Source organism: Drosophila subpulchrella, chromosome 2R, assembly GCF_014743375.2.
Source record: "Drosophila subpulchrella strain 33 F10 #4 breed RU33 chromosome 2R, RU_Dsub_v1.1 Primary Assembly, whole genome shotgun sequence".
Taxonomy (NCBI): domain Eukaryota; kingdom Metazoa; phylum Arthropoda; class Insecta; order Diptera; family Drosophilidae; genus Drosophila; species Drosophila subpulchrella.
In genome coordinates this window covers 12,611,423-12,633,494 of record NC_050611.1, presented here as the reverse complement: position 1 = coordinate 12,633,494, position 22,072 = coordinate 12,611,423, and the positions used below count along the sequence as shown (strand labels likewise).

The following is a 22,072-nucleotide window of genomic DNA, read 5'->3' as shown; positions in this document are numbered from 1 at the left end:
CCAATTATGCAACTGCATTATGATTGCAGATTATGTAAATGGTAGTCGAAGTAGCTTGCTAAAATATTTAAGGTATTCGCCAAGCAGCTAAAACTATAATTAAATAATGAGTAAGTGGACTGTGTTAGATTATCTAAATAACGTTTTAGGCAACACCCGTCAATAAATAAAGAAAAACAAGGTATCTTAACCATTTATTAAGGCTTTAAGTAAAATGTTGCTAATTATCTATAAATTCCTGTTAAAATTTGCTTAAGAGTAAATTCAAAATATTTGTTAATTTACATTTTGTTAATATTTAAATAAAGCAAAACGTCTTATTTTTATGGGTTAGGAATTCTTAAGTTTCAGAAATAAAATGGCAACTTTAACTATAGTCAGTTAAAAGAAACTGAGTAATACTTCCATTTAAATACTTCTTCCGGGACTGTCAAACTGTAATAACTTAATGAGAAATTTATGTAAAATATTTTGCAGACTAAAAGCAACAGCTAGAAACGAAATTAAGCAATAAATTTATGTTAAGGACCAACTGAAAGCTGTTAACTGTCGTCTGCTGGCCAGAAAACCAGCTCTTCCCTTTTCCGTCCCTCCTTTTTTGCTATTTCAGCACTTACACGAATTACGCGACCTGAGAAAATTGTAATTCATAATATTCCATTCTGGGGAGCGGGCTGGCTAACAAATCCTTGGGGACACCCATCCTTGCTGGGATCTGTGTGGGATCTGTTTTGTTAATGCTAAGAATAGCACATGCCTCAAGGTTGCCCTGCTCCGGGGGTGGTAGTGGGTTGAGTTGGGTTGGCCATAAGGTTGTTGTTCCTTTAACGTGTCAAACTTTTGGCCAACGCAGCTCCAGCTCCCTGAAGACAGCTAAAAGATGGAATAAGGTATGCGGAATACGGAATGAGGATGGTGACAGGTGAGGCAGGGAGTTGCGAGAAAAGGACAATAAAGCAGGGACACTTTGCTCACAGGTCATCAGAGATTGTTAAAGTTTTGGTCTGAAAATGTTAGGAAAATAAATTTATTTTACAACCATAGGAAAGTTTACAGAACTATTTATGTGACTTATTAAAGACCTCTTGAAATACGGTTTGAAACATGAGTAAACAGTACAAATTATATTTGCATTTGATTAAAGAACTTTATGTTGGTTATGTATTTTCAGATTATCATGGTACACTTTCTTATAATCATGGTACCCTTTTCATAAAACCGTTTCAAAAGCGTGAAAGGAATTTAATTTGACTATTATAGTTTTCATATCTTGTATTTTAATGACACACTATTTATAAGATTACCCAATTACACTTACTAAATTTAGTTAGTCTTTTTACTAAAATACGATTTTCACTTTCTGTTGCTTGCAATTCCAGGTATGTTCCACTACGTCACATCACATGAACTAGTCAAATTAAAAAACACAAAGCGAAACTAAAATCGGGATGGAGGCATAAGTTGGCAACCAAATCCGGATTTGTGTCACCTGTGTTTTTTCATCACGTGACTGCAAGGTAGTGGCCGATTCCCGAAATCTTGTAATTAAATATGGGTTTTTGATTTAAAATGGGATTTACAAAACTCTGAAAAATGAAAAGCGAATGATATATTTTAAATTACATCGTTTTAAAGGTAAAATTAAAATGCAGACCATTTAAACTTGCCGAAATGTTCTCAAATATCCCCCTCCCCATTTCCCATTTTTCCGGCGCAATCAATTTTTGGGAGTAATCAGATGGTTGGCTGAATGTTCCAGGTCCTGTTTTTCCACCCGAAGACTCAGTTACTCCTGGCGAATGCTTGCCCTGGAAAAATATTGAAAGTGTCAGACACACATTGAATAAAAGGAGCACAGATAAGGTGGGCGGGAAATGGGAGGAAAATGGGCGAAAAGTCCGCGAGATTGCAATGCAAGTGGCATTCGCTGTTTTCCCTCCGCTTTTCCTTTTCGCCAGGCACTTTCACATCATTTGCATGTTATTAAGCGTCATTTGATGAGGGGCCATTGGGACGGGGATGGGTGGGGTGTATTTGTAAAGCACACTATCAGCATTTTCCCGATTCCTGAGCTTACTCACTCTCATTTTCCTCTTCCCAGGAGTATCAAAATCAAAAGTGCAGCTTTTCCCCCCATTTTCGGACAGCTTTTCGCTCGAATACCCACGTTTATTAGTATTTGTGCAAGGGATTTGTTTGAAGGATTTGCGGTGTCCGTTACTGGAAAGTAGGATTTTTTAAAAGGGGTTTGGGGGAAAAACAGAAGAAAAATGTGTAAAGCCGACAAATTTTAGTTCTAGTTCTAGTTAGTTAGTTCTAGTTAGTTTTAGTTCTGGGGATTACAGTTTGGAAAGCACTAGAAAAAAGTTATAAGTTGTGGGAATCTCGAAATTTGCATTTCAAACGTATTTTATATATAATTTATTTGTGCAAAAAATATATATATTTCCGTTTGTTTTGTAAATAAATTTAAATACAATTTTAACAAAAGAAAATTTTAAAAAGGTTTTTTTTTAATCATAGTTTCATTTGTTCAACAAATCAAAATGACTAAAACAAAGTTTCTAAGTTTATTCATATTTTGTTATATACCTATACCTTTTATTGAAAAAAATATTAATCTTTGTTTCAGTTCAAATAATAAATGAAATATTAAGTTTAAATTAATAAAATTTAAATTGGCTTTATGTTTTAAATTCATAATTACATTTATTCAAAGAATTTATGAAATCAAAATGGGTTATAAAACTCATTTATAAAGTCAACAAGGGTGACCAAAATGTAATTAACAAATTAAATTTAACTTTATTTTCTGTGAACCCATAAATTAAAGAGTTCAACCAGGTTAAAACAAGCCACCGAATGTGCAACAAGCTTGCCAAAAATTAGGCTAAACACAAAATAATAATAATAAGCCATAAACAAACTCACATGGTGGCTGGTGGCTGGCCCAGTGGGTTTCTGGTCCGACAAATTGCCACAAATTAAGACCAGACCGAAAAAAAGGTACAAACCAAATGCTCTCGGCAGGTGGTAAGCGAGGCGAAACTGCAACTGAAATTGCATTGCAATTGCAACCAGCAGCCGGCTAAAGACATTTTTAAATCAAATTCGATTTGGGTCTTGGCATTCGGCGATTTACTGAGTCTGGGAATCGCCCGGCTGGCTATCCACATTATTTTCCAATTGCGTAAGCCGCTGGGAAATGACCAGGAAAATATTCAGGATTTCTTGGCTAATAAAAAATGTATCCGAAAATCAGAAGAGATATTTCCAATAATTCACCTGGCTCTGATAAATGCAGCTGGGTATTTAACTCTCATGCACTTTTATTTCATAAATTAAGTCATCATATTAATGGTTATCACTTTTGAAATTTGTATCTAATGGGTTTTTAAGATTGATCATATTTTTTTAATATTTTTTTTTTATTGGAAATGTCTTTAAAATCATGGAATTTAGGAAAAACTGTTTCACAAATTATCACTTTAACTTATCCACCCAATTTGATCCTTCAGATTATCCTTGTTGATCTGGACGATCTGTTCCTGATCACGATTGTCGCGCTACTGAAGTCCCGATAAGTCCAAAATGTCGGTACTACCCTATGCGCCACAAAAATCCAGAGATACACATATTTATTTTGATATATATGCACGAAGTCGAACTGTACATAAAATGTAATTAAATATATGACTGAACACTAATGCAAATATAAAATCACAAATACAACAAAAAGATTTTGCAGGCGCGAATCGGGATTCGCGACAAAACGTTCTTTAGCTTTTCAGAGCGGTCGCCTCCAAATTTGCTGACTTGTCAAAAAGGGTTTTTAACCCACGATTGCCAACTCAAATTATTATTTGGCACAATATTGCCAGAGGGGTCGTTCCAAAGATTTACCTAAATAACAAATAAAAGTAAAACACATACCAAAAAATATAAAAGAATTTTATAACAGTCTACAAATGTGTATGGGTTACATTGTGGTATATGGTTCCAAAATTTTGTAAACGAAATGTTATAAAAACCAACACAATCTCATAATACTTTTATTAGTTATAATAATCCATAATTCTATATATTTACTTGGACAATGATGACCTATGTATAAATAATTAAAAAAATGGTAATTAATTGTATAATCCTCAGCCAAATGGGTTAACGTGAACTACATAAAATAAAAAGCCATTTACCAAGAAATCCAGATATACATATGTAAGTATGTTTATGCATGTGCCCATGGAACTTCAATGCAATTTTAGCTTTTCGTTTAAGCAGCCTGCAGCGAAATGCAATTCTAAGCAGAAAATCCGACATCAGAACACATTTTGAGAGTCACTGGCTGCGGTGCAGCCGTGTGAACACTTCTGGTTATATAATGCCAGATAAATCCCCTCGCTGGACACTTATTCCAAGCCAACGCACTTTGGGCACAAGCATTTTCATAATTTCCATTCCAGTCTGGCGTCGAGTAAAAATTTTCTCACGCCTCTGTCGCTTCCTGTTCTCCGTCACTCTCCAGCATGTGTATTTATAAATTATATAGACCAGCATAAATCAAATCGGGCCATGATACGGTAACCTTAAACCCAGACTTGGAATTTGCACAGGTTTGCAAGCGAAGCGTTCTCTAAATTCCCAGAATCTACATATACCTTTTTTTTTTTGTAAATTTATGTCTTTTTTTATTTAAATGAAATAATGGGTAGGGGGAAATTCAAAACACCCCTAGTCACCAACTTATTAATGGCTTCCTTAACATATTTACAGAGCTATCAGCTATCATCTATATACTAAAATGTAACCAAAGCAAAATCATATAATTCTGTCTATTTCTAGTTTTTGTTTTGGGTCGAAGTAGCAGCTGTCGAAGTCGGCGCTGTCGACGTGGCCGTCACCTTGGGAACGGGCCCGATGTTGACAACTCGACGCACGGCAGAAGCTCCCGAAGATGTTGTCGCTGATGATGAGACAACGGCTCCACCCGGTATGCGATTGCCCAGCATCTGCACTGGCACCTGCTTGAGTCCGGTGGCGGATTTAAAGTAGATGTTTCGCACGGGCGTCTTACCGTCTCCAGAAACGGTTTTGGACGTCACCGAAGTGCCACTATTGATCACCTGGAACTGCGAATAGCTCTTGTTGCCCACGCTGCCCGCCTGACGCAGAGTTCCTTGCGCAAGACCAGAACCCGTTGGCTTGATGGTCTGCACATTGACGGTCTTGACACTGGTAACCAGAGATCCTGTAGCAGGATCCACCATGATAGGACTATTGGAAGCTGTGGTAGTGGCAGTCACTCCTCCAGTTTTCGGACTGCTCACAATCCTTATAGGCACGCGATGAGTACCAGTCACTACGTTTCCCATTGGTTTTATTGTGTTCCGGTTGAGGTAAACCAATTTGTTCTGACTGGGAACCGTTCCCCCGGGCGCAGGGGTGAACAGCTGCTGAAGGCTTTTGTTGAGCACTATATTGCCCGACTTGGTGGCTCCACTTATGCTTCCACTGGTGGTGACCATGCCTGGGGGCTTGTTAGCCTCCTTTATGATTTTCTGACTGATGATTAGAGGGCTCTTATTGGCGCTACGAATGGGGGCTGTAAAACATTTACAATTAAAATCATGAATAAATGAGAATACCATTTAACCCACCTGGTTTAATATCCTTATCCGCTTGTTGATGCTCGGGAATGTTGCCTTCGTTGTCGGCAAAAACAATGGGCATATCGATAATGTTGGACAAATCCATACTCCCGGAAGGGCTGTTGGCTGCTGTAGTGGGTACACTCTTTGTAAGATGCAGCATGGTCATGCCGTTGGCGTTCTTGAACACCGTGTACTTCTGTTGTCCCGCCCCTGTCGACGAATTGACTGCACCCGTCGATGAGCCAGCTGTTGCAAACTGCTGCGTTTGTCCCGAGGGCGTTTTTAAGGTGAAGATCTGCTGGCCACTAACCGATGAACTTGGTAGCGTCTTTACAATGCTGCCAATGGTGGCGGTGCTGGCGGTTACCCCACCTGGCTTGTTCAGCGTGTAGTTGATGAGTTTTCCCTGTGCCGAAAGGGGCTTGGAGATTTGGACAAACTGGTTCGGGGGTATCATCTTGATCTTGGTGCCGGCTGCGAGATTGACGGCAGGCAGTTGTTTCCCCAAAACTCCTGGAGTGATCACCTTTGGCACGCCTGCTGATCCTCCCAGTCCAGATCCTCCTGCTGTCGACTGCGCATCTTCGTAGTCCAGGGCATCATCTAGCATGAATTTAATGGATTGGTTTAGTTCTTCACTTCTCAACTTTGATTTGTCTGGATGAGGTGCACCTTTTTGACAAACAGAACCGGCCGAGCCACCGACATTAGGGAGAGGACGAGTTCGGGGTCTTCCAACTGAAGGGGGTAAAAATGTTAGTTGATGAATCGGGTATGACAGCCACAAGTGGCCATAGAGAAAAACCCGGGATGAATTTACCCTTTCGCTTAGCAGCAAACGGATCAATGAGGCGCGGTGGCTTCGGCTTTAGGGCGCGATCTTTCGTCGATGGATGAATTAGGATTGGGATAGTGACGGTTAAGTGATTAGTGGGTTTACATGCCGGATGGATAGTAGGATGATAAGGTTGTGCTGAATATACCGTCCGAATTTAGAATACTGGTACTCACTGTGGGGCACAAACTTCGACTTGGCCGGCTGACCCATTGGATCGTCTAAACCGCCGTCCACTTTCCGCTTGCGCATCTGCTGAATGGCCTTGTTTGCGTTTCCATCGGCCAGGATGTGAGTTGGCTGCTTCTGTTGGCGTTGATAACCCTGCTGGTTCATTAAAGAGGTGGGCATTCGTGGTCCAGGGGGATTGCTCAGCGTTCTGCTCACGAAGTCGAAGACTTCCTCCTGCAAATTAATTAAAATGTATTAGAATATAGTTCTTGGATGATCTATTAACTTGCTCCTTTTAACTTACAACCACCATGTAATCCACCATAGACTGGGTAACGCCTTCTATGCGTCGCTTGCTTTTTGGAACACGCAGAGCATCATCAGCACTGCCCACCACCACCAGCGAAGACTCTGACTGCATTCGCTCACGCAAGCCTTCCATTTCCTCCTGACTGGTGCGGGCTGAATTCTGCCCAATGACAAACAGTATGGGCGCCTTAATGTCCAGCATGCGATCGTCGGGTGTTCCTCGTGGACCACGCATCGTGTTGTAGGCAAATCCCATGCAAACCACACAGGCAACACTCTCCGAAAGGGCAACCTGCAGAGCCAAGGCAGATCCAGCATTGAAGCCGACGAGAATGATGCCTCGACTAGGATTTTCCGTGCGCAATTCGTGAATCTTGACGCGTGTGAGGGACACAATGGTCTCGGCCACCTGATCCAGATTCTGATTGGCAATTCTGTTGTCTAGGGGATGATTTTAAGTAGTTAAGTCAATTATGATTGTAGTAACTATGAACGTACTTGTATTGGGCAGCGAGATCTGAACCACCTGAGTGATAGTGGCCAATTCCTGGTACCACTTCTGCATGCGATCTGAAACTGGCCCACTGGTGGGCATAGTGGGCAGCACCACCATAATGGCGTTGTGCGTGAGTTGACGGCCCTTGGGGAGGATGTTCGGCTCCCAGCGCTTTTTCATCACCGGCGCCAGCAACTCCTGGCTATTGTTCAGTGGCCTGCTGAACAGCATCTTGTCCACCAAAGAAGGCAGCTTGGTCTTTAGCGTCTGCAGAATTTCTAGGTAAGAAGCCATATACGAGGGCGGTAGGTGCTCCATAAGCAGAGCGTGAATCCACTGTGTGATGCGTGTCTCCCAGGCCACGCTGGCCAAAACTTTGCGCAGCCTAGAGGCGGACTTGTCCGCACTGACGCGTCGGTGGATGGCCTCGTGCTGGCGCTTGTCGTTGGCCAGGCGAGCCAACTGATCCTGGTCCAGGATGGTACAGACCTTTTCGAATAGCATCTGCTGTGTGGGCGTCCAGTTAAATCTGTGAGGGAGATATAGAGTTAACAAAGATTTCTAGTGAACTATCATCAGGAACTCACTGATTAACACGCTCCACCCAGTCCTGTTCATCCGAATTGTTGTTCCTCACGTATTTTGCAATGCGAGCGCATTCGTTCATTGCCTCTTTGGCGGCTATCTCATCGTAGGGCGGCACATGTACCTGCTGCAAATCAGCCAGCTCCTCTTGCTGTGGCGGATAGGTGTGACAACTGGGACACTGCGGAGGATGGCGCACCAGAATGTTCCTGGCCGGCGCGAGGCCATTGTGGACTTCGCTGCGAACTGGCGTATCGCGCATATAGCTGTGCTCCATTTTCTCGCCAAACGAGGATTCACTTGGCGCCGAAATGGTGCTGGACTGAGGTATGAAAAGGATTATTAGTATTTAACACGGGCAAAGGGGTAGATTAGTGAGGTGAATGATCTGCATGCGGTGCTGGTCGGATTAGTGGGTGAAATGGAGTCTCTAGAATATAGACTGAACATTACACTCTCGGTCGGCGTCGAGGGCGATGTGATGACCAAGGCGGGTGACTTAATCACCGGCGAAGCCTTTGGCGGCGAGCTGACTTTAATGGATCCCGTCATGGAGGCTGCGCTGCCCAGGGATCCAGCCTTAACCACATAGTAGGAGGAATTGGCTCCACCCACTGGCGCATTGTTTGTTTTTGTTGCGGTCGCCGTCGCCGTCGCCGTCGCTGTGGTTGTAGTGGTGTGTGTATGTGTGGTATAGGTGCTTTTGCCAGCTCCAACGCGAGTAAGGAATTTGCTGGGACTGTAGGTTATTATCGAGGAGGTGGCCTCCAAGGTTTTCGGCTGCACTCCGCTTGGATTTGCCGTTTCCTTCATGGTTGATTTTTAATTTCGCTATTTATTGGCTGCGCTGCCTCCCTTAGTTGTTTTCTTCTTCTTCTACGTTGTTGTCGCATTTGCGGCGTTGGGAAACAGCTGAAATGGGTCAAAAACCACTTGACCCTTGGCCCAAGCAAAGGTCACACGAGCCTCGCACTGATTTCAAGCAAATTTACCAGCAATTCTTATTGATTTTCTGGTTTTTGCCTGTGCACTACGCGAATTTTTCGTTCTTGCAAAATATGGCGTGCCTGAACGCGGGGCTGCCACATCGCTTACTGAAAATTCGATCTGGCAACTCCGCTACTTCCCCGAGCCCCAGGTCCCGCGATAATATTTAACGCTATTTCACAACAAACTAGCAGGGGGAATGATAATCTACTATAAAGGACCTGCGGAGGAACTGCTCCTCCAGCCAGGACACTACTTACACTCTCGCTGGGCGTGGGAGTGGTTGGCGGGACTAGCTCTACGTCGCCGTCCAGCGGCTGGGCCGCGATTTTCTGTTCCTCCTGCGACACATTCTGCACCACATTGCCGCCGGTCTGCAGGAAATTGTTGAAGCACTCGAAGAAAGAAGCCATATTCCGATGTGCGTTCGATCAAAACAGAGACTGATTTACGTTTGACAACAAAAACGCGACAAAAATAAGCGGAGCGTCAAAAAAAACCCGAGTGCTAGGGGCTAGCGTTGCCACCTCGTGCGGCCTTTGTCATGCGTTTTGCAACACTACGGCGTGTAAAAACAGCTGATCCCGTTTTGTAGCAAAGCGAAACTTTCTTAAATTTCCACAATTATTGGATATTTAACGTGAAATAGGACTACTCGGCGGCATGGACGAGCTGCAGAAGTTGGAGTACCTGTCGCTGGTCTCGAAGATCTGCACCGAGCTGGACAACCATTTGGGCATCAACGACAAGGACCTCGCCGAGTTCATCATCGATTTGGAGAACAAAAATCGCACATACGACTCGTTTCGCAGAGCTCTGCTGGAGAATGGCGCGGAATTTCCGGACTCCCTGGTCCAGAATCTGCAGCGCATCATCAATCTGATGCGCCCCAGTCGTCCTGGTGGCGCCAGCGAGGAGAAGATTGGCGGTGGCGACAAGAAGGAGGACAAGAAATCACAGCTGATGAAATTGTTTCCCGGCCTGGCTTTGCCCAATGACAAGTACAGCAAAAAGGAGGGCAGCGATGACGAGGTAGAGGCTAAACCGGAGAAGGAGCGGAAACCGGATAAGAAGCTCCCCGAATTACACAAGAAATCCGACATGAGCGATGTGGATGCAGCCATGTTGGAGTTGGAGGCTTTGGCACCGGGTGAGGGCAGAACAGAGGTGCAACAGCCCAAAGAAGCCAGTTCCAGGGATCGCCACAAGCGCAGGAGCAGAGATCGGGACACAAGGAGACGCAGTAGATCGCGGGAGGATAGACCCACAGAGCGGCGGAGGAGCAGATCGCGGGACAAAGAACGCCGTCGACGGAGCAGATCCAGAGAAAATCGCCGAAGAAGCAGGTCTCGCGAGGATCGCGATCGTGATCGGGAAAGGCGTCGTAGGAGATCCAGCTCAAGAGACCGTCACGAACGCCGTCGACGCAGTCGCTCACGTTCCACAGAACGGAGGGATAAAAGAGATCGCTCCAGGGATCGCAGCGAGAAGATGCCACCGCCCTCCGCCGCCATGACCGATGATCCCGAGGCGGGCAAAATCTACTCCGGTAAGGTGGCCAATATTGTGCCTTTCGGCTGCTTCGTGCAACTTTTTGGTCTGCGCAAACGCTGGGAAGGATTGGTGCACATCTCACAGCTGAGGGCAGAAGGACGGGTCACAGATGTCACCGAGGTGGTCAGTCGGAATCAAACGGTTAAAGTTAAGGTGATGTCCATAACGGGCCAGAAGGTTGCGCTGTCCATGAAGGAGGCGGATCAGGAGTCTGGACGGGATCTCAATCCGCTGTCACACGCGCCTGAAGACGACGAGTCGCTAAGAGATCGAAATCCAGATGGACCCTTCAGCAGCAGCACTTCCATGTTGAACCTGCAAGGCAATGGCTTGGATGGCGATGAACACGAGTCTAGGAAGCGTGTGACCAGGATTTCCAGCCCCGAACGCTGGGAAATCAAGCAGATGATCAGCTCCGGTGTGCTGGACAGGAGTGAGATGCCGGATTTCGACGAGGAAACGGGATTGCTGCCGAAGGATGAAGACGACGAGGCCGACATTGAAATTGAGATTGTGGAGGAGGAGCCGCCCTTCCTCTCCGGACACGGTAGGGCCTTACATGACCTCTCACCCGTGAGGATTGTGAAGAATCCCGATGGCTCCCTTGCCCAAGCTGCCATGATGCAGTCAGCTTTATCCAAGGAGCGTCGTGAGCAGAAGATGCTGCAACGCGAGCAAGAAATGGAGGCTCTGCCCACGAGCCTCAACAAAAACTGGATAGATCCACTGCCAGAGGACGAGAGCCGCAACCTGGCGGCCAATATGCGGGGAATGGGTGCCGCTCCCGCTGAAGTTCCAGAATGGAAGAAGCATGTTATTGGCGGTAAGAAGTCCTCCTTTGGCAAGAAGACTGATTTGACGCTAGTGGAGCAGCGCCAGTCGTTGCCCATATACAAGCTGCGAGACGATCTGATCAAGGCGGTGACGGACAACCAAATACTGATTGTCATTGGAGAAACTGGCTCCGGAAAAACCACTCAGATCACGCAGTACTTGAGCGAATGTGGATTCACTGCCAGGGGAAAGATTGGCTGCACTCAGCCCAGAAGAGTGGCTGCCATGTCTGTGGCCAAGCGAGTGGCGGAGGAGTACGGTTGTCGGTTGGGTCAGGAGGTTGGCTACACCATTCGATTCGAGGATTGCACCAGTCCGGAGACCATTGTCAAGTACATGACGGACGGTATGTTGCTCCGGGAGTGCCTCATGGAGGCGGAGTTGAAGAGTTATTCGGTGATTATGTTGGATGAGGCTCACGAAAGGACGATCCATACGGATGTACTCTTTGGTCTGCTAAAGACAGCAGTGCAAAAGCGGCCGGAACTAAAGCTAATCGTCACATCGGCCACTTTGGATGCGGTGAAGTTCTCGCAGTACTTCTTTAAGGCGCCTATCTTCACAATTCCCGGCAGAACCTTCCCCGTAGAGGTTCTGTACACAAAGGAACCAGAAACGGACTATCTGGATGCCTCGCTGATCACAGTGATGCAGATCCATCTGCGAGAACCCCCTGGTGACATTCTGCTCTTCCTCACGGGTCAGGAGGAGATCGACACGGCCTGCGAGATTCTGTACGAGCGGATGAAGAGTTTAGGACCGGATGTTCCCGAACTGATTATCCTGCCGGTGTATTCCGCTTTGCCATCCGAGATGCAAACGCGTATCTTTGATCCTGCGCCCGCTGGAAGCCGTAAGGTTGTTATAGCCACCAACATTGCTGAAACTTCCCTGACTATCGATGGCATATTCTATGTGGTAGATCCTGGATTCGTAAAACAGAAGGTGTACAACTCGAAAACGGGCATGGACTCACTGGTGGTCACACCAATTTCCCAGGCGGCTGCAAAACAGAGAGCGGGCAGAGCCGGGCGTACGGGTCCGGGCAAAACGTACCGCCTCTACACGGAACGTGCGTATCGAGATGAAATGTTGCCCACTCCGGTGCCGGAAATCCAACGCACCAATCTGGCCACCACAGTACTGCAGCTGAAAACGATGGGAATAAACGACCTGCTGCATTTTGATTTCATGGACGCCCCGCCAGTGGAATCCCTGGTGATGGCATTGGAACAACTGCATTCCCTATCAGCGCTGGACGACGAAGGCCTGCTCACCCGGTTAGGCAGACGCATGGCGGAGTTCCCACTCGAGCCGAATCTCTCCAAGATGCTCATCATGTCCGTCGCGCTGCAGTGCTCCGATGAGATTCTGACTATTGTTTCCATGCTCAGTGTGCAGAATGTGTTCTACAGGCCAAAGGACAAGCAGGCGCTAGCGGACCAAAAGAAGGCAAAATTCAACCAGGCTGAAGGTAAGTGCAATTACCTGCATCTTTGATTTTTATATGGTGAAACATTACTTATTCATTCTTACTTTACAGGCGACCATTTGACCCTGCTGGCCGTGTATAACAGCTGGAAGAACAACAAATTCTCGAATGCCTGGTGCTACGAGAACTTCGTACAGATTCGTACCCTGAAGCGCAGCCAGGATGTGAGGAAGCAACTGCTGGGAATCATGGACAGGCACAAATTGGATGTGGTATCCGCTGGTAAAAACTCTGTGCGAATTCAGAAGGCCATCTGCTCTGGATTCTTCCGCAATGCAGCCAAGAAGGATCCGCAAGAGGGCTACCGCACCCTGGTCGACTCGCAAGTGGTGTACATCCATCCGTCGAGCGCTCTCTTCAATCGCCAGCCAGAGTGGGTCATCTACCACGAGCTGGTGCAGACCACCAAGGAGTATATGCGTGAGGTGACCACTATTGATCCCAAGTGGCTCGTGGAGTTTGCTCCGTCTTTCTTTAGATTCTCGGACCCCACGAAGTTGAGCAAATTCAAGAAGAACCAGCGTCTGGAGCCGCTGTACAACAAGTACGAGGAGCCCAATGCCTGGCGTATCTCCCGCGTCCGCCGGCGTCGCAATTAATGGACTCAGCACGGTTATGTGTGTAATTTTTTGTATTTTAAGCGCTTAGAAATATAATTTAAGTTTAAACTTCAATAGCCCTTGCGGCCGCGAAAGCGCTGTCTGTTGTCCAACTAAAAGATGGGGAAAATTGTTAGCTTTTCGGTAGAATGGATATAATGGTGAATGAACCCACCAGGGAGCGCTTGCACTCGTAGAAGGTGTTGCGGAGCACCTGGCACTCTGGTGGAACGTTGTTATCCTGGAGGCACTGGCGCGGAGTCTTGCCCATTCGGCAGCACTCGCTCTCCAGGAGACACATCTTCAGGTCCGCCCGCACTCCCGCACATGCAGTCTCATCGGCCAGCCTCTCGTTACCCTCGTAGCGCATCATTTCGTTGGTTTCAAAATACTTTTAATATATATTTTTTAAATATTTTGTGGACCAGTTACAAAACCAGCTGTCTCCGGCGTTGCCAGCCGTTTCGATACAATTCGCAGTAACTGATATCGATTGTCGATAAAACTAGCAGCCTGATTAGTATTGGTTAACGTTTAACGACAGCTGTTTTCATGGAAGTAGCGAGAGGGATTATCAATGGATCACCGAATTTCCCGCCAAATGTTAAAGGGAATGTTAGTAATGTCAAATTTAAATGATATTATCATCTCCTTAAAAATCTTGATATTTAAAAAAAATATTTGTTAGGTTAAATTATCGAATCCCTTAGCCACTTGAAATGATTATTATGACTCATGAGAAGATAAAAAGGATCCAGAAGCCATTTGGGATATTTAGAGACCGTTTTTCAATCCATGAATGGTTATATTCTTGACCTTTATTATCAGTTGGATTGTTCTGATTTAAGTGTGAGATGAATATGTAGATTGGTAAACAAAAATTGTGCCACGTGAGTCAATAATTATATGCTAAAATCGCAGGGGCGGGAAGTATATAACAATTAAGAAAAACTTTTGTAATTTGTAAAGGTTTTTTTTCTCTTATTGCAGTTCAAAATACAACAAAAAATTTACATTCTGTCGAATAAAAAAAATGTAGACAAACTTTTTAAACTTTAAACTTGCAGCTTCATTTTTATTCCTAGGAGTTTAAATGGTTTCATCATTTTGTAGAATTGTTTAAGTATTATTTCTTAAATAGGTGGGTATCCACCAATTTCGAAATTAAAACAAAGCTTATTCAAATCTCTTAAGATTTACCCCTACAAAAATATATTTGACAACGCCCATGGAACGTGAACTCACAACGGTATTTTCCACCGTTATTGACGCGGTCATACTAGTCGTCCTCCCGCACAAAAACATTGCTGCTTGAAATTATTTAAATGTAGCTCCCGGTGCAAGCGATAAAGCTACTCGAAATGACCTACGACGAGCGCAGCAGTGATGGCAGCAGCTCCAGCGAAACGCAGGACTCCTATGCCCACCTGCTAGCCTCCAAACCGGGCCAATCCCAGACGCCGGCCACCGCGATGCCGAAGCATATTCCCTTTCCGGAGCACGCCACCACATCCGAGTGGCTTAGCGAGCTCATCATGTGCGCCTTTACCATGGGCTCCGCCATCGTTCAGTTCATCAACATCTACAGGACCAACTGGTGGCTGCCACAGGCGCACACCAGACACATGGTGGTGGGTTTGCAAAGGTTCCATTTTCCATTCATAACACTAATGGCATATCCTTGCAGAACATTGAGCTGATTGATCCTTATCTGCGTTATCTCCTGTTCATACTCAACACGCGAAGACTGATCTACTGCTTGCTGCTGGTGAAGATCAGGAAGGGCAACGAGAAGAGCCAACAGTTCATCCGGCTGGGCATCAAGTACGGATTCGGAGGTCTGGTGCAGCTGGCCCTGGGATTCTGCGCCCTGAAGCTGTACCAGCAGCACACCTACATCCTGCTTCTCTTCCTATCATATCCGTAAGCACGGAACATGTTATCATCTAGCAGAAACTCTACCATCTTTTCCTTAGAGTCGTCATCTACCTGCTGATCTTCGGCTTCCAACTGGAGCCTTTTCTGCGCACCAGATTCGAGCTGCCTGGCGTGTACATTAACGATCTCCCCGTTCACAGCTGCACCACCAATCCCGTGAACATTAGGGACGAAGTGGAGACACTGCGTCATGACTTTAACAAGCGCTTCAAGCAGCTGATCTTCACCTCCATGCTCAATGCATACTACAGCGGCCTGGTGCCCTGCTGTCTGGCCATCAGTGTCCAGTATAATGTAATCAGGGCTGCCCAGCACTGCATCATCGTTTGTCTGGGCGCCTTCAGTCTCTGTGCCGTATTCCTGTATCCTGCTAAGTACAGTGATACTTTGCATCGGGCTACCTTGCATTTAGGCTGCTGGCAGCGCATCGATCGGGAGCCGGCGCCTTCGCAGTTGATAGTGGCCGCTAATGCCCTGGCTTGGTCAAAGTACTCCTCCTACAACCACGGCACCGTGGTAAAGCACAACGGGGGACTGTACAGAAGCCAGGGCCTGGTGACGGTAGCCACTCCGGGAAACGCAAGCCATGCAAGATTCTATGTAAGTAGTATGGAGTTGAATTTTTCGATTTCAAAAAGTTTACTAATATATTTTATATTACAACATATGGGTATCCAAAATCTTGTGGTTTTATACCTCCTGTTTTTAAATCAAACACATCTTTTGACCGTTATCATTAACGAGTATTTAATGTAACTTTTGCAGAAACTTTTTCACAATCCCACCATTATTTACTCCACGTTGGCCATTCTTCAGGCCGCCGTGCTGCTTGTGGAGATTGGATCTCTAAGCGCCGAAAGCGTCGAGTGGCATTTTGTGCTCTCCATCAGCTTTGTGGCCTTCACCAGCATGGGTGCCTTCTTCAAGCTGGTGCGCGACTACCTCATCACTAAGGACCTTTACAAGGCGGAGCACGCGGTGGCACCCGATCAACCCTTTCGACTACGCATGAGAGATGCATTTATGTAACAACGATCCAAAGAATAAAAAAAATTACATTTATTCTGCAGAGCTTTTGCTCTTATCATCAGGTTTTTCACAGGACACAGCAAACACCCAGGAGCTTCCCTTCTTGTGGTCGCGGACTTGTATGCCGTGCTGTTGGAGCAAGGTCCTCAGCTCATCACAGGCGGCCAATAGTTGCAAGTTTTTCACATCTCCGGATGTGGCATTCTCCCGCATCCTCCCTCGAACGCTTAACACATCATCCACCAGGAGGGAGGGGTCGATGCCGTGATCCGAAGAGGAGACCTTCTCCTGCAAAGATTCTCTTTCTACCAACTCCGACAGACCAAACGAGACAACGGCCCGATTAATGAAGTTGCCGGCTGCCAGAAGAAGATCCATGCAGTAGGCAGGCTCCTCATGGGCATCCACTTGCTGCTCGTTGATGCAACGACTAATGCTGCTCATCTGATCCATCAGCACACTGATAGCTCGAGGCGTATCGAAGTCATCTCGAAGACATCTATCGAACTCGGTGACCGTATGGACCAGTTGGGCCTTCAGTGCACCCTCGTCCATCAAGTGAACGGGCTTCAAAAACTGTGTATAGGCACTTAAGTCCGCCTGGAAGTTTTTAAACCGCTGCAGAGTTTGCCGAGCGGTCTGCATCAACTGATCACTATAGGGCATGGCGTTGCGGTAGTTGGACAGAAGGCAAGCCATTCGAAACTCGTCGGCGGTGTACTTCTTGAGGAGTTCCGAGACAGTTATGGTGTTGCCCAAGGACTTGGACATCTTCTGCGGGTCCCCCACCATATGCAACTGCCCGGTGTGCAGCCAATAGTTTACCCACTGGTCCGTTTTGTAGCGGGCACAGCATTGCGCCTCCTCGTTTTCGTGGTGGGGGAAGCGCAGATCCAAGCCACCGGCATGGAAATCCAACTGGCGGCCAAAGAAGAGACCAGCAATGGCGCTGCATTCAATGTGCCAGCCAGGCCGACCCTCGCCACCCCAAGGAGCCGCCCAGGTCGGCTCGCTGCCGCTCTTCCGCGACTTCCACAGCGCAAAGTCTGCGCTGTTTCTTTTAACGGGGTCCGACTTCTCCTCGCTTGGATCCAGCTTCTGTAGCTTTCCATAGTTCTGGCTTTGGGACACATCAAAGTAGACGGACTTATCCGGCGTAACGTAGGCCTGCTTCTCAGCTATTAGCTGTTGGATGAACTGTATAATGACGGGCATGGTGGTGGTCACATGGCTTCGCACATCCGGCGGCTGAACATTGAGACGCAGCATGTCCTGGCGGAACTCGGCCTCGTAGGCTCGCGCCATTTTCTGCCAATCGAGGCCGGCGAGCTGGGCCCTCTTGATAATCTTGTCGTCCACGTCCGTGATGTTCATGGCGGTCACCAGGTTGATTTTGAAGTAATCCCTAAGAATGCGCTGTAGGATGTCCACCTTCACGTAGGTGCTGGCATGGCCCAGATGGGCGGAGTCATAGACAGTGGGTCCGCAGGTGTACCAGGTGACCATTTGGGGGTTGCGTAGGATAAGGGGCACCTTCTGCCGCATTCCGTGGTTGTAAATGTTTATGCCTGTGTGCTGTCCGATGGGCTTTCGCCATTTAAAAGTCCCCTCCGTCTGGGAAGCCTCACCAGCTACATTGCGCCGGCAGATGCAGAACGGTCTTGTCCGACTGCCATAAGACCGGAGCGCCTCCTTGCTGTGGATTACACGTGTGAGTTTACTAATAACCTTTCCCAGATAAACACTTACAGACCAAACATTCTGCAAACTCTTCAATTTCGTCCAAAGTAGTCTAAAATAAAATACATAAGTCAAATTCATAAAATAACAATTACAGCTGATTGTAGAAAATGAGGTTGCCAGACTGCGTATTCCGGCTCATGTGAGTAGGGTGTGTCAATTTAAGACATTGGTTTGTAAATTAGTGAAAAATAACATATTGTTAATTTCCTAATTAATTCGAATAAGAATGAATATGTATTTTAACCAATTCATATTCCATTAAAACGTTTTCTCAATATTTAGTTTTCTAATCAGCCACCCTCTTGCACAGAGCTGCCACCTGGTCAGAGGAAAACGAAGCCGGCAGAATGCAGTGGCTTAAAATGAAGCTCCGCTTAATAAACTTATTTTTACTATTAATAAGCTCAACATGTGCCCAGCTGGGAGGCGATCCCAATGGCTACCTCACCTACTGTCCCTGCATGGGTAAGTTCGACTTGGGAATAATCAAAAAATTTAGCTAATCCATACCTTTTTAAGGACGCTTTGGCAACCAGGCCGACCACTTCCTGGGATCATTAGCCTTTGCCAAGGCCTTGAACCGAACTCTGATCCTGCCGCCATGGGTGGAGTACCGCAGGGGCGAGCTTCGATCCCGCCAAGTGCCATTCAATACCTACTTTGATGTGGAGCCGCTGAAGGAGTACCACCGCGTCATCACCATGGCGGATTTCATGTGGCACCTGGCCGACGACCTGTGGCCGGAATCGGAACGAGTTTCCTTCTGCTACAAGGAGCGGTACAGCCTTCAGCAGGAGAAGAACGATCCTGAAAAGCCCAATTGCCACGCCAAGGATGGCAATCCTTTCGGTCCCTTTTGGGACACCTTCCACATAGACTTTGTGAGGTCCGAGTTCTATGCGCCACTGCATTTTGATGTCCATCACAGTAACGAGGCTGCCAAGTGGCAGGCCAAATATCCTGCGGAATCCTGGCCTGTGCTCGCCTTCACCGGCGCCCCAGCTAGTTTTCCTGTCCAGCTGGAGAACTGCAAGCTACAGCGCTACATGCAATGGAGCCAAAGGTACAGGGACGCTTCTAAGGATTTTATCCGTGAGCAACTGCCGCGTGGTGCCTTTGTGGGCATTCACCTGCGAAATGGCATCGATTGGGTGAGAGCCTGTGAGCACGTCAAGGATAGCCAGCATCTGTTCGCCTCGCCGCAATGTTTGGGATACAAAAATGAGCGGGGAGCTCTCTATCCGGAACTTTGTATGCCCTCCAAGGAGTCCATTATCCGCCAGCTGAAGAGGACCATTAAGAACGTGCGCCAGACTCAGCCGGACAACGAAATCAAATCGGTTTTCGTGGCCTCAGACTCCAACCATATGATTGGCGAACTTAGTTCGGCTCTCACTCGAATGGGCATTAGTGTGCACAAGCTACCGGAGGATGATCCATATCTGGATTTGGCCATTCTTGGACAGTCGAACCACTTTATCGGCAACTGCATCTCTTCTTACTCGGCTTTCGTGAAACGGGAACGAGACTCTCACGGTTTTCCGTCCTATTTCTGGGGATTTCCCAAGGAGAAGGACCGCAAGCATTCCAATGTGCACGAGGAACTGTAATTTATCAACAGGAAACTCTACTTAAATACTCCAACAGGTCATTTTTCGGTTTTCTTTTTCAAAGTCCATTGATAAAAGTTTCAATTTACAATTTGACTTAGCAAGTTAGTTAAGTTTCTTTTTATATCATTTTAATGAAAAAGATAATGTTAATTCATTTAACTTCAAATCGAAAGTTGTATTTTGCGAAAACCGTTAAATGCCTTTGAAATCACTACAACATATATATAAGATATTAAAGTATTCCTCGCATTTATCGAGACATGGTTCTACAAACGATTTTACTTATAAATTTATTCAAGTTATCCAATCCACGCACTCTTGAAAATAATTTAGGTCGTAATTCCATTGCCCCGAGGCTAGCATTTGTTCATCATCATTGCGATTCTGGGGAGTGGTGCATCTAGTGTATCAGCTTCTGGGAGCGGGCCAGCTCCAGTTGCGCCGATGAGACGCTCGTTAGGCCCTCGCGCACTGTGCTGAGGTTCTCCTTCCAGGCCTGCAGCAGATCGCGCAGCTGCTCCCACTGCGGCGCTCCGAAGGTTCGGTGCATTGTGGAAGAGATGTGAACCTTGTGATTGGCCTGATCCAGGCGCGCGCGCACCAACTTCGTCTTCAGCACCTCGATGACGAAGGGCTCAACCTCGTCCTCGTTGATCTGCAGCTCCTTGGTCAGCGTCTCGAAGGTCATTTCCGGGCTGCTCTCGGCCAGCTGCATGAAGGTCAGCAGACGCATCTTCTTCATGTTCTGCTCGTGGTTCAATCCCTGCGAGTTGACGAACTCCCGGTGGTCCTCGTAGAACTGGACGTAAGCCGGCAGCTTCTCCGACACGAAGATGGAAAGCAGGTCGTGGATGAGGTCGCCCTCCAGGAAGCGCACAGGCTTCAGCGCCAGCAGAGGATCCAGCAGGAATGTATTGGGGTCGGCCAGGGCGGTCACAATGCACTTCATGGCATCCTCGCGGGCCACACAGGCATTGTCCGCGGTGTAGGTGCCCAGCAGCTCAATCATCACCTTGGAAGACAGCTCCAGGTTAGTGTCCTTGGTCACGTCGTGCAGCAGGCGGTACAGCTTCTGCATCTGTTCCGATGAAGGCGGGCAGTTGGCGAACTGGGACTTCAGCTGGTCCACTCCCGTGAAGACCTCCAGCACCTGTTCGCACTGCTTGGCCACCTGGACCAGGTGGTAGTAGACGTGGTAGCGCAAGGGGGAGGCGGTGTCCAGGTTGTTGAACAGGCGCCACAGCGATTGGAGGCACACCTTGCCCAGCGGGTGATTGGGAGCCTTGGTCATCTTCTCGCAGTAGGCCAGCACAATGTTCTCGCCGCGATCCAGGGGAATCTACAATATAAGATGGGTTTATTTGATGTTTAATCTGATAATTTCATTTCAATTACCGTGATCATGATGGACACAATGCTGTTCAGGATGCCGTCAATCTGCGAGGGTTCCCCGTCTTTGAAGCAAACGTCGCAGACGCCAATGATCTTGTGCAAATCATCCTCCACTCCTTTGTTGGACTTCTCCGATGAGATTTCGGCTCCCAGCTTCTTGAAATACTTGCGCAGCTCTTGTACCTTTTCATAAATTATTCAAAGTATTAGTTTTGTTTTGCAGCAAGAGGAAGACATAACCTCAATTCTGGCCAGAGGCCGCCCAAAAACATGATTTGAATGGTGAAATTGTACCCTACCTGCTCGTCCAGGGAGAGGTCTATGAAAACGGGATGCGAAGTCATGGTTTTGATAAATGTTATTCCACTTTTTTAAACAAATGCAGCTAAAAATAACACGCACACACGTCTTCGGCGCTTTGACAGCTCGAAAGGAAAGAGAGCGACCTGTGCTGCCGGCCTGGCGCTTTTCCCGCTAGTTAGAGATGCTCTTGATCGAGGCTCTAAAATTAATATTGTTTTGTAAGGATTAGGCTCTATACTAGTGTCCCGTAAATATTCCCTTAGTCCATGTATAACTATATTTTTAGATTATAATTTTTTATTATCAGGTTTGACATAAGGTTCTATTGACTTAATGTTTTGGCGGTATTATAGCCCAAAATAATCTTAGAAGGTACAGAGTTACCGGACTTGGTAAAATGCATAAATCACTGTGACTGCGACTTTGGTTCCCGGTATAAAATCCTTTCTTGAATGTTTGTAAGACCTCTATCCATCCCATTCTTCTCACCTTTTAGACCTTTTCCTAATATTAATATCCGAAAAAATGTTAAAAAAATGTT

The 22,072-nt window shown here is 46.6% G+C and overlaps 7 protein-coding genes across 15 annotated transcripts; 3 read left to right on the top strand and 4 right to left on the bottom strand.

Moving 5' to 3' along the window:
* Nucleotides 1-4,691: 4,691 nt before the first annotated feature.
* On the bottom strand, nt 4,692-9,554 carry LOC119550669. 8 transcript variants are annotated; one of them, XM_037859517.1, is made up of 9 exons: nt 8,501-9,203; nt 8,050-8,369; nt 7,465-7,991; nt 6,962-7,407; nt 6,663-6,891; nt 6,472-6,531; nt 6,324-6,389; nt 5,658-6,254; nt 4,692-5,602 (listed from the first exon to the last, which is right to left on the bottom strand). In XM_037859517.1, exons 1-9 carry the CDS (start codon nt 8,858-8,860, stop codon nt 4,839-4,841), a joined length of 3,369 nt encoding a protein of 1,122 aa, XP_037715445.1. In that variant the 5' UTR covers nt 8,861-9,203; the 3' UTR covers nt 4,692-4,838. The 8 variants fall into 8 exon arrangements, with proteins under 8 accessions (XP_037715445.1, XP_037715448.1, XP_037715442.1 ...); XM_037859520.1 differs by lacking the exon at nt 8,501-9,203 and adding an exon at nt 9,295-9,554 and having other exon boundaries at nt 5,658-6,389; XM_037859514.1 differs by having other exon boundaries at nt 5,658-6,389; nt 8,501-9,204.
* A 54-nt stretch (nt 9,555-9,608) lies between these two features.
* On the top strand, nt 9,609-13,588 carry LOC119550602 (ATP-dependent RNA helicase DHX8). The gene is made up of 2 exons (XM_037859417.1): nt 9,609-12,896; nt 12,966-13,588. The coding sequence occupies exons 1-2, from the start codon at nt 9,698-9,700 to the stop codon at nt 13,511-13,513; spliced, it is 3,747 nt and encodes a 1,248-aa protein (XP_037715345.1). The 5' UTR covers nt 9,609-9,697; the 3' UTR covers nt 13,514-13,588.
* Nucleotides 13,528-13,974, bottom strand: LOC119550603 (cytochrome c oxidase assembly factor 5). The gene is made up of 2 exons (XM_037859418.1): nt 13,689-13,974; nt 13,528-13,626 (listed from the first exon to the last, which is right to left on the bottom strand). Exons 1-2 carry the CDS (start codon nt 13,884-13,886, stop codon nt 13,585-13,587), a joined length of 240 nt encoding a protein of 79 aa, XP_037715346.1. The 5' UTR covers nt 13,887-13,974; the 3' UTR covers nt 13,528-13,584.
* An 804-nt stretch (nt 13,975-14,778) lies between these two features.
* LOC119551185 (transmembrane protein 39A-B) lies at nt 14,779-16,513 on the top strand. The gene is made up of 4 exons (XM_037860386.1): nt 14,779-15,144; nt 15,201-15,436; nt 15,490-16,051; nt 16,217-16,513. The coding sequence occupies exons 1-4, from the start codon at nt 14,875-14,877 to the stop codon at nt 16,478-16,480; spliced, it is 1,332 nt and encodes a 443-aa protein (XP_037716314.1). The 5' UTR covers nt 14,779-14,874; the 3' UTR covers nt 16,481-16,513.
* LOC119551183 (probable cysteine--tRNA ligase, mitochondrial) lies at nt 16,496-18,358 on the bottom strand. Of its 2 annotated transcripts, none has more exons than XM_037860385.1 (2): nt 18,230-18,358; nt 16,496-18,176 (listed from the first exon to the last, which is right to left on the bottom strand). In XM_037860385.1, exons 1-2 carry the CDS (start codon nt 18,238-18,240, stop codon nt 16,511-16,513), a joined length of 1,677 nt encoding a protein of 558 aa, XP_037716313.1. In that variant the 5' UTR covers nt 18,241-18,358; the 3' UTR covers nt 16,496-16,510. The 2 variants fall into 2 exon arrangements, with proteins under 2 accessions (XP_037716313.1, XP_037716312.1); XM_037860384.1 differs by having other exon boundaries at nt 18,234-18,333.
* A 175-nt stretch (nt 18,359-18,533) lies between these two features.
* On the top strand, nt 18,534-20,109 carry LOC119550757 (GDP-fucose protein O-fucosyltransferase 1). Its single transcript, XM_037859680.1, has 2 exons — nt 18,534-18,688; nt 18,743-20,109. Exons 1-2 carry the CDS (start codon nt 18,571-18,573, stop codon nt 19,831-19,833), a joined length of 1,209 nt encoding a protein of 402 aa, XP_037715608.1. The 5' UTR covers nt 18,534-18,570; the 3' UTR covers nt 19,834-20,109.
* LOC119550758 (eukaryotic translation initiation factor 3 subunit M) lies at nt 20,104-21,686 on the bottom strand. Its single transcript, XM_037859682.1, has 3 exons — nt 21,528-21,686; nt 21,232-21,411; nt 20,104-21,175 (listed from the first exon to the last, which is right to left on the bottom strand). The coding sequence occupies exons 1-3, from the start codon at nt 21,570-21,572 to the stop codon at nt 20,237-20,239; spliced, it is 1,164 nt and encodes a 387-aa protein (XP_037715610.1). The 5' UTR covers nt 21,573-21,686; the 3' UTR covers nt 20,104-20,236.
* Nucleotides 21,687-22,072: the final 386 nt, after the last annotated feature.

Coding starts and splice junctions, on each gene's coding strand:
- LOC119550669 (XM_037859514.1), bottom strand. CDS start 8,860: ATGAAGGAAACGGCAAATCCAAGCGGAGTGCAGCCGAAAACCTTGGAG. Junction 6,532..6,662: donor GTCGAAGTTTGTGCCCCACA/GTGAGTACCAGT, acceptor CATCGACGAAAG/ATCGCGCCCTAAAGCCGAAG. Junction 6,390..6,471: donor GTTTGCTGCTAAGCGAAAGG/GTAAATTCATCC, acceptor TACCCCCTTCAG/TTGGAAGACCCCGAACTCGT.
- LOC119550602 (XM_037859417.1), top strand. CDS start 9,698: ATGGACGAGCTGCAGAAGTTGGAGTACCTGTCGCTGGTCTCGAAGATC. Junction 12,897..12,965: donor AAAATTCAACCAGGCTGAAG/GTAAGTGCAATT, acceptor CTTACTTTACAG/GCGACCATTTGACCCTGCTG.
- LOC119550603 (XM_037859418.1), bottom strand. CDS start 13,886: ATGATGCGCTACGAGGGTAACGAGAGGCTGGCCGATGAGACTGCATGT. Junction 13,627..13,688: donor ACGAGTGCAAGCGCTCCCTG/GTGGGTTCATTC, acceptor CCCATCTTTTAG/TTGGACAACAGACAGCGCTT.
- LOC119551185 (XM_037860386.1), top strand. CDS start 14,875: ATGACCTACGACGAGCGCAGCAGTGATGGCAGCAGCTCCAGCGAAACG. Junction 15,437..15,489: donor CTTCTCTTCCTATCATATCC/GTAAGCACGGAA, acceptor TCTTTTCCTTAG/AGTCGTCATCTACCTGCTGA. Junction 16,052..16,216: donor CAAGCCATGCAAGATTCTAT/GTAAGTAGTATG, acceptor TAACTTTTGCAG/AAACTTTTTCACAATCCCAC.
- LOC119551183 (XM_037860384.1), bottom strand. CDS start 18,301: ATGAATTTGACTTATGTATTTTATTTTAGACTACTTTGGACGAAATTG. Junction 18,177..18,233: donor AAGAGTTTGCAGAATGTTTG/GTCTGTAAGTGT, acceptor TGTAATCCACAG/CAAGGAGGCGCTCCGGTCTT.
- LOC119550757 (XM_037859680.1), top strand. CDS start 18,571: ATGCAGTGGCTTAAAATGAAGCTCCGCTTAATAAACTTATTTTTACTA. Junction 18,689..18,742: donor CACCTACTGTCCCTGCATGG/GTAAGTTCGACT, acceptor TACCTTTTTAAG/GACGCTTTGGCAACCAGGCC.
- LOC119550758 (XM_037859682.1), bottom strand. CDS start 21,572: ATGACTTCGCATCCCGTTTTCATAGACCTCTCCCTGGACGAGCAG. Junction 21,412..21,527: donor ACCTCTCCCTGGACGAGCAG/GTAGGGTACAAT, acceptor ATTTATGAAAAG/GTACAAGAGCTGCGCAAGTA. Junction 21,176..21,231: donor TTGTGTCCATCATGATCACG/GTAATTGAAATG, acceptor CTTATATTGTAG/ATTCCCCTGGATCGCGGCGA.